Here is a 19,460-nt window from a genome sequence, read left to right as displayed (position 1 = left end):
ATTTTCAGTGGCACTCACACTGCCTGGGTCCTGGCCACCGGTCCGGGGGGCTCTGCATTGTAATTTAATTTTAAATGAAGCTTCTTAAACATTTTGAAGACCTTATTTACTTTACATACAACAATAGTTTAGTTATATATTATAGACGTATAGAAAGAGACCTTCTAAAAACATTAAAATGTATTACTGGCATGCGAAACCTTAAATTAGAGTGAATAAATGAAGACTCGGCCCACCACTTTTGAAAGGTTGCCGACCCCTGGGTTAGACAAACATCTGTCAGGGATGGGCTAGGTCCTGACTCAGCACAGGGGGATGGAATAGGTCAGTTTTTGTCATCCTTTCCAGACTACTCTACCCCTTTCAGGAGTTTGATATCGCTTGCGCACCCCCAAGTTACACCTTATGTCAAAATTACTTGCTTATAAAATCAGACATAAAATTCAAACGTGTCACAGCACACTAGTACTGAAAAATTACTTACTTTCTCATGTTTCCATATAATTTATATAATAAATCAATTGGAATATAAATATTGTACTTACATTTCAGTGTATTGTATATAGAGCAGTATAAACAAGTACTTGTCTGTATGAAATTTTAGTTTGTACTGACTGTACCCTGGTTGAGAACCATTGGAATAGGTGACCTCTCAAAGCCCCACCCAGCCTTATATTTCTATGATTCTATATCAGGCCAAATTCTGCCCCGAACACAATGGATTTACACCAGCGATGAATTGGGACTATTCACCTTAACTATATTGTATGTGGAAAACATTGCACCTAACAGCAAAGTCAAAATGACTTAGGGGGAATAAACTGGCAAGCTGAGCTGTTTCAAACAAAAGTTATGATCTGCCGAGACTGGATTTATGTTATTAAGTATACAAATGTTCAAACTCTAATGATGGAAGAGCAATGTTGTAAAAATATTTTATTAGATGACCAGAGCAATTCATTAAAAGAAGGTTAGATTTAAATAACCCCAGAATCTCTTAGTTTTGAGATTTAGTATTAGGATTCTGGACACAGAGACAAAATGTAAATATTTTAAAGAAGGTCAAATAAATGGGAAAAAGTTACACTCACTCTCAGCCCAGGAAATCCAGGAGGCCCAACACCACCAACAACTCCCTTTAAAGAAACAATCAGAACTTTAATATTTTAATACACCCCCACAGGTAATGAAAGGTGATCTGCAAAGAAAAAGAAATTGGAATTTTGGCTTATCTCTGATGTATAAATAGGACCTGAAAGATGACTGACTAACATTGTGCATAAAGAATGTATGTGCTAAAAGCCTCTTTATCAAGGTAAGAGAACCTATAATAAACATGACGTGAGAAATGAAATCCTGCCTTTAAAACCAGGGAAGATCAGACTTGACATTCCTGCTATTTTAAGGGGGAAAACAAAAGAGGGAATGGGAAACTATTGGGGGGTGGGGGGGGAAGAGGGGAGACACAGCATGTCAGGCTCCTTTTATCTATAACAGGGAAGCCAAAAAAAGGCCCAAGCTCCATTTAAAAATGAATTTCTTTGCAGACTGCCTTGAAAGGCAATGTTCTCTTTATGGGCAATTGTTTAAGTATATCTAAAACTGATTCAAATTTTAGTGCACATCTGAAGTGCACAGAGAGTTCATTATAATTATTCTTTCTTTCACAGCTGGAGAATATTTTTTAATAAGTTTCAGAAAATAAATTATTTCAAACTTTTTAAGCAATTTTAACAAACTACTGGCTCTTTCCTGCCCAAATTAAACTCTGTGGCTGCAGAATCTCAAAGGTGCTATGAACCTTATGGGTTACCCAGCCTCAAAGACTGCAATCTCTATGCTCTCCCCTTTAGCCACCCAGGTCTGCCTCCTTCCAGGCTCAGACTCTATGAAGCTTAATTACCATATGGCCAATCAGGTGATAGAAATTATGTCAGGGGCTCACTGCATCCCTCCACATCCTAATGTTGGAGGTGGGGCGTATGAAAGCAAATCTGGGCCCACTGTGAAGCCATTATTTGGGCTTTCCAGCTGTGAGACCAAAATATTTAAAGGGTAACTTCCTCCTTCTCTGCCAGCCACCCATCCACCAGCCCCAAACTCCTCTGTCGTACCAGCGGGGAGGGTTCTATTCTGCATGGGCTGTGGATGGGGAATGTAACATGGACATGATTAAGGGCTAGGGAGGGAAGCATGAAAACAGGGATGGAATAATGCTGGTAAACAGAAGGAGGCTGGGATGTGGAGAGTATGATTTGTCCCAGCCAGAGCTGAGATAACGGGGGAGACTTCCTGAGTCTCCAGGGACCTCTAGCTCTTATCGCCACAGAACTCCCAGTCAGCATGCAGTAGCTCCTGCTCCACATCATCAGCACTAGAGTATGCTCAGTAAATATCACATTAGATTTGCAACCTGACCTCCAGCCCCCTGCAGCTGCAGACTTGGCACCTTGCCTGAACCAGCCCCGCAGGGTGGGTTTTTCGCTGGCTATTTGAAGAGGCTGTGATATCAGCAGCTGTCTTGCTAGATTAGAAAAAACTCATTTTCAAATGTGTGGTGCTAAAATGCAGTTCTTTGTAATGTTTAAGTCTGTAATTTAGGATCTAGACTTGCTGAGTTTGTCTCTATTAAAGTGTTGCTCTTCCCCTCAGTTCTGGTGGAAAGAACGCATCTGCTTTGGAGAGGGGCAGAGGGGCAGAAGGAACTGACCCTTGTGTATAATTTGTACAGCAGTTGGTTACACTAATAAAGCCCTTTGAGTTCTTTCAAGATGAAAAGTTCCACAGAAGTGAAAGATATTATATTACTTAACCCCTTGGCAAGCTTCATTCCAGAGATCAGAAATGCTGAATACATTACTGAGTGCCAAAATCCTGGTGCCACTGGGCAATCAAGACATCAGCAAAACTTTAAAGAGCTTCCAGTTGGTGCAGCAGAGGAGGGGTCATCCTCAGAGATTTTGTTACTGTTCCCTGGTTCTTCGCCCAGCTCCTGGCCCCCATCCGAAAGGATGAATATAGGCAAACAACACAGGAATGCAGGGACAAGATTAGAAAGGCAAAGGCACAAAATGAGCTCAAACTAAAGGGAATAAAGGGAAACAAGAAGACTTTTTATCAATACGTTAGAAGCAAGAGGAAGACCAAAGACAGGGTAGGCCCACTGCTCAGTGAAGAGGGAGAAACAGTAACAGGAAACTTGGAAATGGCAGAGATGCTTCTTTGTTTCGGTCTTCACCGAGAAGTCTGAAGGAATGCCTAACATATTGAATGCTAATGGGAAGGGGGTAGGTTTAGCAGATAAAATAAAAAAAGAACAAGTTAAAAATCACTTAGAAAAGTTAGATGCCTGCAAGTCACCAGGGCCTGATGAAATGCATCCTAGAATACTCAAGGAGCTAATAGAAGAGGTATCTGAGCCTCTAGCTATTATCTTTGGAAAATCATGGGAGACAGGAGAGATTCCAGAAGACTGGAAAAGGGCAAATATAGTGCCCATCTATAAAAAGGGAAATAAAAACAACCCAGGAAACTACAGACCAGTTAGTTTAACTTCTGTGCCAGGGAAGATAATGGAGCAAGTAATTAAAGAAATCATCTGCAAACACTTGGAAGGTGGTAAGGTGATAGGGAATAGCCAGCATGGATTTGTAAAGAACAAATTGTGTCAAACCAATCTGATAGCTTTCTTTGATAGGATAATGAGTCTTGTGGATAAGGAAGAAGCTGTGGATGTGGTATACCTAGACTTTAGTAAGGCATTTGACATGGTCTCGCATGATATTCTTATCGATAAACTAGGCAAATACAATTTAGATGGGGCTACTATAAGGTGGGTGCATAACTGGCTGGATAACCGTACTCAGAGAGTTGTTATTAATGGTTCCCAATCCTGCTGGAAAGGCATAACAAGGGGGGGTTCGCAGGGGTCTGTTTTGGGACCGGCTCTGTTCAATATCTTCATTAACGACTTAGATATTGGCATAGAAAGTATGCTTATTAAGTTTGCGGATGATACCAAACTGGGAGGGATTGCATCTGCTTTGGAGGACAGGGTCATAATTCAAAGTGATCTGGACAAATTGGAGAAATGGTCTGAGGTAAACAGGATGAAGTTTAACAAAGACAAATGCAAAGTGCTCCACTTAGGAAGGAAAAATCAGTTTCACACATACAGAATGGGAAGAGACTGTCTAGGAAGGAGTACAGCAGAAAGGGATCTAGGGGTTATAGTGGACCACAAGCTAAATATGAGTCAACAGTGTGATGCTGTTGCAAAAAAAGGAAATGTGATTCTGGGATGTATTAACAGGTGTGTTGTGAGCAAGATACGAGAAGTCATTCTTCCGCTCTACTCTGCTCTGGTTAGGCCTCAGCTGGAGTATTGTGTCCAGTTCTGGGCATCGCATTTCAAGAAAGATGTGGAGAAATTGGAGAGGGTCCAGAGAAGAGCAACAAGAATGATTAAAGGTCTTGAGAACATGACCTATGAAGGAAGGCTGAAAGAATTGGGTTTGTTTAGTTTGGAAAAGAGAAGACTGAGAGGGGACATGATAGCAGTTTTCAGGTATCTAAAAGGGTGTCATGAGGAGGGAGAAAACTTGTTCACCTTAGCCTCTAAGGATAGAACAAGAATCAATGGGCTTAAACTGCAGCAAGGGAGGTTTAGGTTGGACATTAGGAAAAAGTTCCTAACTGTCAGGGTGGTTAAACACTGGAATAAATTGCCTAGGGAGGTTGTGAAATCTCCATCTCTGGAGATATTTAAGAGTAGGTTAGATAAATGTCTATCAGGGATGGTCTAGACAGTATTTGGTCCTGCCATGCAGGCAGGGGACTGGACTCGATGACCTCTCGAGGTCCCTTCCAGTCCTAGAATCTATGAATCTATAAATCCAGGTTAGAGTAGCCCATAGGCACTAACTGCCCATCTTTCCCAAGGGAACATCCATCAGCTGAGAACAGCTGCAATCTGGCCACTCCTACTCCCTGTTCATTGTGTCAGGGACCATGGGAAGAGTGGTGGAGAAACTAGCTCTGCATCTATGGGGGGCTCCTCCAAGCCAGGGGAATCCAAAGCTAAGAGCTGCAGCCAGAGTCAACTAAGAACAGGCCAAAAGAAAGGCTCCTTTGAAGTCAGTACTGAAACAATGACATGATGATTGTCACATGTTTTGATTACTGCATCATCAGAGCACTTTATTCTGAAGAGGTGTTGCCAAAGAAAGAGCAGCTGCCCTACTAATGCCGAGTTACTAAAAAAGACAGATGAGGAAAAGACAGGTCCAGAAGCTTATTCAGTAATAGTTCAAAGCTAGTAAATACCTGAACATACTAAAGCCAGTTTCCTGAGAAACAACTTCAGAATATCCCCTTTTTAAGAGACCCTGGAACTGTAGTTTAATCATATCAATGCAAAGCCATGTCCTAGGGCCCTGGTCACTAAGAATTGTAGCAAGAATGCAGATTTCTTTAGTTAGCTTAAACAGGCAAGAGTTTGATCCTGAAAGGTGCTGAGCATCTGCAGCTCCTAATGGGAGCCGGCCACATTCAGCAGCTTTCAGAAACTCTCTCGCTTATCTGAGCACCTTCAATGTAAAATCAAGAGCAAGAGCAAATTTCTAGTGGACTTCATTGAATCTCTCCTTCTTTTCAAGGGGTTTGTTTGGTTTTTGGACAGGTTTGATCAAGGACACATTTTAATACCATCATATTGTAAATTGCAAAGTCACACACACAATTTGACACTTACAGGATTCCCATCTGCGCCAGGGGGGCCTCTGTTTCCAAAGTCACCTGGAAAACCCTGGTAACAAGAGAGAGGTAACACTGTTAGAATTACAACACACACCGGATATTATTCTTCACATTACACTTGGAAATGTGTACGAACGTTTAAGAAATTTGGCAAGAATGAATGACTTGTCCTTTCTTATCCAAAGCTGGAATTTGGACATCTAAATCCTATAGGTTCCTTTGAAAACCCCAGCCCAACTTAATCAAAGGTGCTAGAAAGTAAGATGATATTAGCAAGAAGGGGGGAAAATAAATGATATCAGCTGCAGAATTCAAAAAACATTTCATTGTCTTTCTCCAAAATCCCATCCAAGAAAGATGTGAGAAGATTTTTTGGATGAGATTTTGAGTTGCAAGACTATGACATTATCCTCTTACTGAGCCCTTATTAGGTCGATACTATGCAAGTGCCCATTGGAATGTTTGTTTGGGGTCTTCGGATACCCAGTTCCGTGCCTTTACTACAATATCACATCTTCCCCATGCCCTACAGTATTTACCTAACCCTGTTTTTTAATATTTATGGATGAAAACTCAATATGACAAATGTGCATTATAATCAAAGACCAATATGAGGGACTCAGCGCTGCTCAGAATTAAACCTTCATTTTCTAACCATTCTGTATGCAAAGTTATCCCTGCCAATGTAAACTAATGCATGCTTGCCTGGTTGAGTCTGCAGCTAGAGACTGAAACAACACCACCAAATGAGGTATGAATTTCCTCAATCATCTTAGCAGAGTGTTGACTTCAGAGTTTAGTTATCAGGGTAGTGATGCTATGTAGTCACCAGGATGCACCTGTAATCTGATTGGACAAGCGAAATTTCAGTTTTGAGCCAAAATTAGCATTGTTGCCTTGGGCTGCAGGACTTGTAGTCCTGCCTTCCTGGAATCACGATCTTTCTTGCTCCCTATTAAGGATCCTATTTTACTTCCCCAGATATTGCCCTGGAAAGGAAGCGTGAATTAACTGAATTATTTTAATTCCTATTGATTTAATATCCCTATCAAATGCTCACTAACCAACTGGAAGAGCCACATGTGGGAGAGAGTGGATTCAGTGCAGTGGTGCACAAAAGTTAATGCCCACAAGAGCAACACAATTCTGTTGTAAACAAGAGCACAAAAAATGTAGTGATCAATGCCAATATATTAAGTTGGAGGGAAGGTGTGTAGTGGAGAATTGTGCAGAGCACTGCTAGAACCAGTCTGATTTAACACATTTCTTAATAATCTAGAAGAGGTAGTAAAACAGCACACCAATGAAATTTGCAGACGATACTAAATTGGGAAGGGATTCTGCTTGGAAAAATGCAAGCTAATACAGCCAGGAAAAAAAATCTTAAATATAGATAGTATGGGAATAAAATATCTTGCAAGCACCAGAGCTGTAAAAGAGCCAAGAATGATCCTGGACATATGAGCTTGTGATACAGCTGTAAAATTCCAATGTAATTTTGTGCTACATTTGCCAAGACATCCTAAAAGTGGGAACATGGTATTTGAATGGACAGTTCATAGTTGCTAGCATAGTATTTTTAGACTGTACCAGAGGACACAGTTTGCTATGTTTCCTTTCCACCCTCACAGGTGTTTCAGACAGTGGATTAACACCATTTATGGACTTACTGGCCATCCCTCCACAATTGGTCTGATCCATCCCTAACCTTCTCAGTGCATTCTCATAGGGTTTGTCTTGTTCATACTGCAACTTCAGCAACATGATTTAGCTCAAGTAATTCAAGTTCACTAACACAACTGTAAATTCTAGTGTACTGTAGATATTCCACAATAGTTTGTTCCAGGAGATAAACATTTGTTCCTAGTCATGGTTCACCCTAGGTCAGTGGTTCTCCACAATTTGTTATGTGGGTTGCATCCAGTACTACCTGTATGGCCCTGAGGATGTCACATCGGCCGCAGCTGTGTGCTGACTGGGCCACAGGTTGAGAACTACTGCCCTAGGCTGAGCCCCCAGGATAAGCTAGGATCCAGAACATACTTTTGGGAGCGTTTGCATGGAGATTTACAAATATTTGTGAGTGTGCATGTTAGAATTCACAACTAGTTAACTCACATTAACTGGAACCACCCTTCTATTCCCACCGACTGGAGGGAGCAGTTTCTTTCATCCTGCATGTAATTATTTCATAAATATTACCTTTTCTGCTCTCAGGTGTTTTCAAGGTTATAGTTTTCTCTCTGTATAGCTGCAAGAGTAGGTTAAGTTACTAACCTTTCACCTCCAGTGGGCCATGCTCAGAAGTGCCTCAGGTCACACATACTATTCGTTTAGCCCTTTCAACCTTCCTTCGTTAGGTTGTCTAGCTCATGATTTAGCAGAGCTAAATATCTTTAGTTAAAAGCTGGGAAGCGGGAGAGAGGTGCCTAACAATGGATAAACAGGGACCACAGGCGAGGAACTGAAAGGAACCTTAACAGTTGCAGTGGGGAGGTGGGAAGTTTGCCCTGTAATGCAAAATACCTCTGGATATCTCAGCCATGTTTTTCTTTAATCAGAACTATTAGTCTTTTACCTTGGTGTCATCATAAGAACTGGAGTTTAACTAAATAATAAGGGGAAATTATCTTGTATAACTCTCCTCTCCTCCACAACCATTGAACTAGAGTTGTTCCAGCTAGTTTTGTTTTGTCTTGAATTGTCTTATTTACTTATACTTTGTCTTGTTCTTTTCAGTCTTGTCTTATTTTGTTCCAGTCAGTTTTCACTGTGGACAAGAATATGTCCCACTCCTATTCCTCTGTGAATGTACCATTAATAGTCTATATAGCATCTTGCAATAAGTTACTAGGCTCATAATTCCTCATATTTTCATCATAATGTGAATTAAATTGATTTATTCATTCTAATTCATGTGCTGACTTTTGAATTGTAATCATTACAATGAACAAACATTGTATTTTTAACAGAAATAATAAAATATCAATTATGAAAAGGAGAAAGACAGGTCAGATTGAATGGACGGTTGCATAGTAGATGGTTGTTTATTACAAACCGCAAGTCAGCTCACTACTTCAGCACTCCAGGGAGTATTGCTGGCCTAATCCTGGCTCTCCTGAAGTCAATGAGAGCTTTGCCAATGTCGTCAATTGGGCCAGGATTTCACCCAAGGAGTTTAAGCCCTGACAAATTACTGTCTGTGACTGCATCTGAAGTTTTAATTTGTCAGGTGTTCTCTAGATCAATTCTGAGACATTCTCCATGCTCTGTAGCAGCTTTGCACATTCAAAATACACAACAAACTATTCAATGTTTTATGATTCATCCATTAAAAAACTCCATTGGATGGCTATGGTAATCTCAATATTTAATGTAAGTAAATGAAAAAAACTGTGGAAATTAATTACTGGACATTGTATTAAAATCAATAAAGGAAGTTAAACCATTAAAGTTCTTACAACAGTGTAAATGTATCCACATCGCACAGATACAATTTAATATCCTTTGGATTTCTAGTTAAATAGAGGAATGTGGCTTATTCACAACAAAATGCAGACATGCTCAACTGACCAGGTTGTATTTACCAAAAGTGAAGCGGCGAGGAATACATTATAGCTGTTACCACCCCGATGTCACCACTGCTGCCCTTTTTACAGGCCTTCTGCTGGGAGAGCAGGAGGCCAGCTTTCCTTAGCAGTTGACACCATAGAGACGCTCTAATGGTGAAGGTGGCAGAGGGAGGCACTGAATCAAGGCATCCCCAGGCAACATCCCTGTCCTGGCAAACACAGTTAACTTTCTGGGCTGCACTGACCTTCTAAGAGCCTTCTGAGGAAGGGATGTTTGCTGCCATTTTCTGCTACCTCTTCCTTTTGTCAAAGTTTCTGCCACCAAGCTCCTGAATTTTCACTGGCTGAAGCCCTCCCAAACACCAGATGACCCTGGCCCACGGTGTTTTTTGCATTCTGTTGCAAACTAACAAACAGGGCCAATTTCTCAGAAAATTCTCCTAAGTCTGCATGTGTTAAAGCCAAAAGATAGCCCTCCAAATTGACCAGTTTTCAGCAAAAATGATTCAGGCCATTTCCAAGCAACAAACAGGCCCATCTATCATACTGTGAAAATTGTATTCAATATCTGATGATGGTGCTCACAAGTGACAATTGATATACCTTAATTTTAAGGTACGAGTTTTTCATAACATAAATAGACTGTATAACATTTATTCCTTATAAAAAGCAACAGAGGGTCCTGTGGCACCTTTAAGACTAACAGAAGTATTGGGAGCATGACTTGCATCTGAAGAAGTGAGGTTCTTACCCACGAAAGCTTATGCTCCCAATACTTCTGTTAGTCTTAAAGGTGCCACAGGACCCTCTGTTGCTTTTTACAGATTCAGACTAACATGGCTACCCCTCTGATACTTGATTTATTCCTTATGTGGCTGCTGATTCAGTAGAGGTTCATAATGTTAATTATTAAATATAACAGACTTTGAAATTAACTTGAAAACCTATCCACTCTAGGCCAAATTTTCAATTGGACTCTGAAATTGTATCGTGAAATTTCACATGTGCAAAATGGGGATTTGACATAGTGCCATGTTATTAAAATATCTTTTGCTTATTGGAGGCCACCTTCTGGGAAGCCATAGTCAAAGGCCAATTTACTGCTCTTTTAAGAAATATAGCATATTTTGGGAAGGATGTATGCCCCAATAGATGTTAAACTCCAGATGACACCCATGAAGACACATGTTTTTAAATAGAAATTAACAGTTGGATCAAAAGTGAAATGGAGGAAGCAACAAGGCAATTTTTCCAATTACTAGGTCTCAGATTCAGATTGTAGGTCAGGTGTGGGCAAACCTTTTGGCCCGAGGGCCACATCTGGGTATAGAAATTGTATGGTGGGCCATGAATGCTCACAAAATTCGGGGTTGGGATGCGGGAGGGGGTGAGGGCTCTGGGGTGGGGCCAAAATGAGGAGTTCAGGGTGTGGGAGAGGGCTCCGGACTAGGGCAGAGGGTTGGGATGCGGGGGAGCTGTGAGGGCTCCAGCTGGGGGTGCAGGCTCTGGGGTGGGGCTGGGAATGAGGGGTTGGGGGTGCAGGAGCGTGCTCTGGGCTGGGACCGAGGGGCTCAGAGAGCAGGAGGAGGATCAGGGTTAGGGCAGAGGGTTGGGGCAGAGGATGAGGTCAGGGGTGCAGGCTCTGGGTGGTGCTTACCTCAAGGAGCTCCTGGAAGCAGCAGCATGTCCCCCCCCTCCGGCTCCTACACAGAGGTGTGGCCAGACGGCTCTGCACACTGCCCTATCCACAGGCGCCACCCCTGCAGCTCCCACTGACCATGGTTCCTGGCCAATGGGAGCTGGGGGGGGGGTGGCGCTTGAGGCTGGGGCAGCATGCAGAATCCCCTGGCTGCCCCTACATGTAGGAGCTGGAAGAGGATTAGCCATGTGGAGCCACGGCATGTGCGGAGCCTGGTAAGCCCTGGACCCCGCTCCCCGGCAGGAGCTCGAGCACCAGATTAAAACATCTGAATGGCTGAATGTGACCCCCGGGCCGTAGTTTGCCCACCCAGAAAAAAAAAGCAAAAGATGTTCTGGATGTAACAAGGGGACAGATTAACCATAGCCATGTCATCATCATGAGTTTTATAACAGATGAGAGAAGAACAATTTAGGCACTATAAAAAAGAAAAAGCACTTCCAATCTAGGAAAAGAGAAAATCTAAAACTGAAAACATAATAGTACTACTGTGTAGCAAATGTTTTATTACACCAGTAATATCATCTAGCACATTGCTATAATACATCTAGAAAACAAGAAAATTCATATTTTTAACAGAAAACAGATCTGTAGTATTTTCACACAGTTACAATGGACTAGACTAGCAGATTGTTGGTATAGTTTAAAAGGTCTGCTTTGTCAGTTTGAGTACTAGTTGTTGTAACTCAGGGATTGGCAACCTTTGGCACGCGGCCTGTCAGCGAAATCTGCTGGTGGGCCGGGACGGTTTGTTTACCTGTAGCATCCACCGGTTTGGCCGATCGCGGCTCCCACTGGCTGTGGTTCGCCGTTCCAGGCCAATGGGAGCTGCAGGAAGCAGCAGCCAGCACATCCTTTGGCTCACACCGCTTCCAGCAGCTCTCATTAGCTCGGAACGGCAAACCGCAGCCAGTGGGAGCTGCGATCGGCCAAACCTGCGGATGCTGCAGGTAAACAAACTGTCCCGGCCCACCAGTGGATTTCCCTGATGGGCTGCGTGCTAAAGGTTGCCAGTCTCTGTTGTAACTAATCCTATATAGTACATTCTCAATAAATGTGCTCAAAGTAGTATATGTGAAATACTGTGCAGCATATATAACAAGACAGGTAATATAATAATACAGAAGTGGCCAGATTTCATATTACATACTAAATATGGAAAGAAATGGGACACATGCCCCTTTTACAGAATATTTTCTTTAAAACATACTGTACATCCAACTGATTTAAAATGCAGGCAATTTCAGACTCTCTAATATTTATAATAAGGAATTCAGTCAATTGAATATTTTGTTCCATTTCAAATATGCCAAAGATATTATAAATACTAATAATATTCAACTAGTCTGCTAATTGGTAGCATTTTGAATCCCAAAGAGATGATTTTCATGTCAGATGTTTGCTATAGTATATTAAATGCCATCTGGACAGTAAACAAAATGATGGCAAGCACAATCATTTACCAGCATTTTAAAGCATCCATCACCATGGTGTCTAGAGCTATGTTAAAAATTAAAAGAACTACCCTAAAAGAAGCCCCTGATCTTCACTTCTCAAGTTTTAGGCTGCTTTCCAAAATGAGATCATATCTGGGATTTGCCCTTCTTCCAAAAGTAATGGTGCCAGGATGGCCATTCTTTCCCCTCATTGTTATTGACGGAAAGTTTGCACAAAGATGAGTCTTGCATTTCACCCTGAATCGTAAGGCTAGGATTCATCTCTCTGACACTGGGGAATTCCACAGCATCCTGCTCCAACCTCTTGAGATATTCACCCTGAGGCCGTTGGGTTGGATCTGGGGAAAGAGGCATTCTATGGTCCTGATCCAACAAAGTACCTAGAGCTAAGTACCTACTGAAGTGCTTTGACGGATGGGGCCTTATGCTAACTAAACCTTAGCCCAATAGGTGCTTTAAAGATGAGGACAAAGGTCTTGGAACTGATTTCAGGATCAAGAAATAGATCTGGCATTAAGTAGAAAGCCAACGGTATGTGCAGAGCACTGACCTGATGTGCTCTCATTGATCTCTGTTACTTAAACAGTGGACTGCCATGTATTAAACTATTTGAAGACAGATCTCTATGGTAAAGAGTCCTCACTAAAGCGGGATGGGTGCAATACATGACTAGCTGAAGATGGAAAATTAATTTCTCACCACTTCTGCTACTTGTGTAGCTAGGAGCAGTCTAGTGGGATCAAGACATTATACCATCTTGAGAACCAGAGGTCAGGTGCCTTCAGTTGAATACAAGATTATAATTCCAGACAGTTTTTCAAAGTTTCCTATCAGCATCACCTCCTTCATACACAGATTGAGCATGAGCCATCTGCTTTTTTACCTTGATGCTCATTCGTCTCAGAAAAGCTAGCACACTGCACATGGCTAGTAAGAGACTTATCACAAGGTGCAATAAGCATACCAATAGCATGGATCTGCTAGTGTACACTTTTGGGATGCACAAAGTAGTACATGATTTAAATGAGAAATGAGCAGCAACAATGTAGACAAAACACTGAACACACTAACCTGTTAGCCAATTACTTTAATACATTTCACCTTTTTTGATTCACACATTAATCTGCAGCATTAAAAACTTAAATAATAGGTTCTTGATTTTAATTAACGTGTTTCAGGAGTGTCTTTTAGCACCTTTGGGTTTATGCACTGATTAACCCTAAATTCACATGTATTGGAAGCTGGTCCATATTTCACATGGTTTTGTAATAACTAGCAGCAAACACAAAAAGTACACCAACAGAGCTATACATCTCTCCCTCCACAGTATTTTACATCCAGACAGCAAAAGTCTTAAAGTACAACCATGTGGCAGAAAACAAAGAACTTGGCACGTAACAGATCATGCTACAGTTTTCTGATCTATCAGAAATACTGTAAACCTTAGTATGCCTAGCAGATTTGTGTCTGCCCCCAGACATAGAAATACGTTTGTATTAAGTAGGGAATAGCTTTAACTTGCCAACAGTTGCTTTCTACTATTTTTTCTACAAACATCTGAAATTATTAGACGCTGCAACTGACTTGTATTCAGGCCAACACCTGAATCAGACTCCTCATAAAGTCTGGAATCATAAATCTGTGTTGCATTAACAATAATTTTTTAAAACTGTTTGCATTTTTCTGTGACCTTTTAACCCCATGGCAGTCACACTGATAGTTCCAATGGTTGAACTGGCCATCAGGTTAAGAATTTATAATTTACATTTATTTAGCCGCACCACTAAATTTACCCAACAAGTTGTCATTTTATGTAGTGCCAGGTATGTGCTGGAAACAATAATACAATCATTTGTGAATACAATGACACTAACATTTTCAGCTACTTAAAATTATATGCAGACTTACGTTATTCATTTAAATTAGCAACAAAAGTAGTAACCCATATTAGTAAACTTACCAGTCTCCCCTTAAGACCCCTTTTTCCTTGCAGTCCTGGAATGCCCTGGAAAAAAAAGAAAGAAAGAAAAGAGAATCTACAATCTAAAAAATCTACAGAATCTAGATTTTTTAAAAGTGATTTTAATTACACATTATTGGCATGCACATTTGATTGCAAAGGGCAATCTAAAAATCACCACCACAAAAAGCAGACACTGTACCTATTTCTTGTTATAAGAGAGCAGGGAGAATGGGATGGAGAAATGTAAATTGTGATCTCTTCACTCCAGGCATATTAGCTGAATTCTATTAATGTGTCCTAGAATGTTGAGAAGGGCTTGCTCTGGCTGTCATTAAGGTCAATGGAAAAACTTTCCTTGATTTCAATAGTAGAAAGATTAGGCTCAAAATCAGTTATCAGATTATCATGGGCATTTTTGTCTTAAACGCATACCAGGCAATTCAGAAATGTGATTTATACATGGACTGAAATTACTCTTAGAGGAAACTTTCACTGCTCACTTCAATGACAAGAACAGGCTCCCAATCTCAGAAGTTTTAGATGAAATCCAAGCTTCACTTTACAGCCAATTCAGATTGATTAACCTTGGTGCTATTTTTATTTTGTTCACTAGATTCATTCTAATCAGCCGATTTTATTATTTAACAGGATGACATTTGCACACATCCCCAATCAGTTTTGCTGTCAGACAAGCCTTATTTTCCTTTTTAAAAAGAGTTACATAAATAATAAAGTTTTCCTTGGTCTCATTCTGGGATATGTTATACTTCAGTGTGTTTCATTATCATAAATGTGTACATATTTCATAAATGGTTCATTAAACCTACTCTTTCTCCTTCAGGTCCTGGCTGTCCTGCCACCCCTGGAGGTCCAATGAAACCCTTAGAACAGAAAAATAATTCTTAAATTTCTTTATTAAAAGGTTGCATCTCAAGAACAAGGCTAGATACAGATTTACCACACATTTATGTACGTATAGTGGTTTGAGATTCTGGGTGAAATCTTGGCTCAGTTGAAGTCAATGGCAAAACTCCCAGTGACTTCAATGTGACCAGGATTTCATCCTCCAAATCCAACTGATGGTGACAATCCCCCACCATTGCGGAGATAACGTACAAATTAACCATACTAGGAAAAAAATTCCCAAATGATATACTATTGCATCAGAAAGTGCTGATCAAAGAAATATTTAAAATTTTCCTTTCAAATTTACAATATTCCTCACCTGTAAATCAAAAAGAAATTATTGTTTTTGTGAATAAGTTTGAGTGATTTCCACTACAAAGGAATTATTTTGCAAGTTTATCTTGTCACAGCTGGATTGTTTTAATTAAAACGTGACTAAGATGTGTTCTCCCTCCCTGCTTAAATAGAAGGGGAGAATTGTCTATCCCATTAAAAAACTAGTGACACATCATTGTAAGCCTCAGTTTAATTGTAACTGCATCATGCCATGCTTTCTTTCCACGTAGAGAGTGATGCTGTCTGAGGGAACATCTACACTGGAACTGGAAGTTGCAATTTTCAGCTCAAGGAGATGTCCCACACTAGCTCTGACTGAGCTTGTGTGCCAAAAATAGAAGTGTCGCTGCAGTGGTGCAAGAGGTGGGAGGAACCAGCTGCCGAGAGTACATGCCTAGGATCTCAGACGAGATTATATTTGGGGCAGCTATCCTCTCTTATTGCTTGCGCCACTATGGATACATTGCTATTTTTAGCAAAGCTAGTGCAGGTATGTCTCCTCAAGCTGGAAATTAGACTTTCCAGCTCCAGTATAGCTATACCCTGAGAAGTAACTTCCTTATGTTGCATCAAAATCTGAAAATCCACAGCTAAATACCACTGTGTTTAATTTTTAAAATGGTACGGTAGAAATAACTGAATTTTCGAACATAAGATCAATAGAGTAGCCAGAGTAGTAACTATTGCGATAGGACACATGCTAACCACTGTTGTCAAAATATCCAGTTCACTTCCAGTTAAATGAATAAAAATAAAGTTAAGAAAGTGAAAACATTAAACTAAAGAAATTCTCAAATGAAAATAGCATTTAGGAGTTTTTGAAAATTTTGCCTTCTGTGACTGAATTAGGAAGCAATTCTACTTTTCATCAATATAGTGGAGATCAGCAGAAGCCCCACAAAGTCTAGTTAAATAAAAAAAATCATAATATGAAATACAATGAAAAGTTATAAAGGGCAGGAAATGTTTCTCACTCATAAGAGCTGTTCTAATTCTCTGTTGAGCAAAACACAGGTGCAGCTTTCTTCTACTAGACAACGAGAATGTCACTGGTGATTACTCCACTGTTGGGTTTGAATGGGATATATGCAATTCAGAATATCAGGTGACTTGAAGGAAGTCACACTTGTGTCCTTGGTCAGCCCATTTCCTTCAACATGAAACAGGTAAAAGGAGGATTGTATTAGGGGGGAAAATAAGTTCCACGTACAGGGAGCTATCCTGGGAAAATGTATTTTTTTAAAATTACGCTTAAAAAAATCCACCTCCTAAAATGTAGTAATCATTTAAATTCCTGGCTCTTAAGATTTGAAAACTAACACTATGTCCTGAGAAATTTAAACCTCCTCTCAAACCTTCAATGGTTTGTATGTGCTATATTCCATGATATTGCTTCCAAAGCTCAGTTTCACATTTTCACGGCTGTGCATACGTGACAGACACATACAAATTCAATTGCAAATTGGCATAAACAAAAGTACAATGAAGTGATTCTACACACAGAGGCTCCGAGAGAGAATGTGCAAAGGCAGGTGCAGCATCTAATTACTGAAAAAAAGAATCAGTGTTTTCACACCTATCTCTACAGTCCTTTGAATTTAATGAAATATCTTAACCCATCTTTTGAGGATCTTAGGAAGGACAATACTCTTCTTGGTACCCCACACATTAGGGAAAAATGCAGCTCTCTTTTCTTTCCCTGCATTGTCTTAAAACCCTTAAATAAGCAGGATCCAAAGAGCTCAAATTATATTGACATAACTGCATGGGTCAAGGGCACAAAAACATGTTTCTGGGTCAACATTACAGGCAACATCTGGCAGAAAGGATTATGTAGGAGACACCCTTTTGAAACATGACATTCTGAGATTGTTAGTATGAGTCATTTTTTGAGCAATGACAGAACAGTCATACGAAATAAGAAGACGCTTGTGGGCCACTTAGTGGAAAAGATTGCGATCACCTTTCTCTTGTATAACAGGAGAAGGAGTTGGCTACAGGTTTATAGAGAACTTTGGGGCAAGAGAAAAAGGAACAAATGTCTGAGGGTTGAGAGCCATATGGGTGCAATATCTTTGGGATATCCCATCATATAATGAAAACTGAATTTAAAAGAGCAAAACTTAGAGACATCTCAAAAAGCTGTTGCAGATGAAGGCTTTAAATATCTGCAATAAAAGACACAAGTGCACAGATTCAGTAACATGATGGAGAAGTTGTAACAGAAGCTTGACAGCATCATAAGGTACAGATTTAAAATTTTTATTAACTTTAATGTTTAAGATTAAATATACACAAGTTAACTGGATAAATTCATGGAGGTTAATTCCACTAATGGCTATTAGCCAGGATGGGTAAGGAATGGTGACCCTAGCCTCTGTTTGTCAGAGGGTGGAGATGGATGGCAGGAGAGAGATCACTTGATCATTATCTGTTAGGTTTACTCCCTCTGGGGCACCTGGCATTGGCCACTGTCAGTAGACAGAATACTGGGCTAGATGGACCTTTGGTCTGACCCAGTACAGCCGTCCTTATGTTCTTAAGAGGGAAGGTACTGTACATCTGGGGTCCGGCTTGAGTTATGGGGGATTACAGGTATCAGTTACAAGGATCACGAGATACATACATATCACATAACCAGCATAGAACCAGATTGGAGTGCGGGGTTTTTAAAGCGTCAGTGGATACGTGGGCTCGGGTACGCCACCCATGGAATATATAAAGAGTCCAAGTCAGTATCAGTGTTGCGAATAAGTACATGGGTGGGATACTTCACAGCAACCTGTACAATAATGGAGTTGTGTAAGGATGAGGGTGGAATCAAAAACCTGAGAATTTCTAGGGTAAAGCAATTACAAATCTCAGGTTACAATACACAGTTAACATCATATTCCCATGTGATCCAAGTCTGATGATCTGTTGAGGGCAGTAACCTTGAAAGAAATAAAATCTAATGGTTTTTACATATATAGGTGTATATGTGTGAAAAATAAAAACTTTTTTTTCACTTTTCTCCTTGAAACTTTACTCAAAAATGATCCAAGCAAAGCTTAAAATTTTAAAGGGCTCAGATTTGTACCCCTGGTCTGGGCTACAAAAGATATCAACTGAAATATTTTAGGATCTAGCAGAAGGTGACTCTCATATTCTTTATGTGACAAGATTGTTTCCTTCCATCAACCTCTGTCACAGTTGAAGATTACAAATGCCAGATCTGCCTTCACTCCTGACAGCTTCTACTACAGAAATAATGCTCCAGGCAGGAAATGGCCTCTTCCCCTCCACTTCCCCCCTTCGCTCCCCCCACACTCTCACAGGGTTCTTTTTCTTTCTTTTCATGTCTGTATATGTTCCAAGCGAAGGAAGAGCAGCAAGATGAGATTATTCTATACTGCTTGCAGGCATGAGAAAGAAATAAATCCTCAAATTTTTAATGAAATACAGTTTGTCATTAACCACCTCTGCAGTAGACAGTTTTTCAGTGGCCGTGCAACTGGCAATTCAGTGAAATTTCTCAAGCATACTATATGTATAAAAATACAGTCATTCATGCCGTAATGCTTACAAATGTTACTTACTCTTACACCTTTAGGACCTGGGTTACCTTCTGGTCCAGCTAAACCCTAGTATAAAAAAACACAACTTTTACTTCATTTAAAATAAATGGAGATACTAGATTTAAAAGAATTATCACAATAATTGTTAATTTCCAAACTGGCAATGCACTTTTCATGACGGGTGCTATGTGAACCTCTAGACAGAGATTGCAA

General features: G+C 40.3%; 1 protein-coding gene across 3 annotated transcripts in view; it reads right to left on the bottom strand.

The window, feature by feature from the left end:
* Nucleotides 1-19,460, bottom strand: part of COL24A1 (collagen type XXIV alpha 1 chain) — a 234,046-nt gene that overhangs the window by 150,990 nt on the left and 63,596 nt on the right. For all 3 annotated transcript variants that reach the window (XM_054036762.1, XM_054036763.1, XM_054036765.1), the window contains exons 10-14: nt 19,269-19,313; nt 15,276-15,329; nt 14,446-14,490; nt 5,753-5,806; nt 1,092-1,136 (exon numbers count right to left, since the gene is read on the bottom strand). In XM_054036762.1, the coding sequence (XP_053892737.1) occupies nt 1,092-1,136; nt 5,753-5,806; nt 14,446-14,490; nt 15,276-15,329; nt 19,269-19,313 (243 nt within the window). The remainder of the gene's footprint in view (nt 1-1,091; nt 1,137-5,752; nt 5,807-14,445; nt 14,491-15,275; nt 15,330-19,268; nt 19,314-19,460) is intronic.

This window comes from Malaclemys terrapin, chromosome 8 (genome assembly GCF_027887155.1).
Source record: "Malaclemys terrapin pileata isolate rMalTer1 chromosome 8, rMalTer1.hap1, whole genome shotgun sequence".
In the NCBI taxonomy this organism is placed as follows: domain Eukaryota; kingdom Metazoa; phylum Chordata; order Testudines; family Emydidae; genus Malaclemys; species Malaclemys terrapin.
Note: the sequence above shows the minus strand (reverse complement) of the source record. Positions and strands in the feature narration are given on the sequence as shown.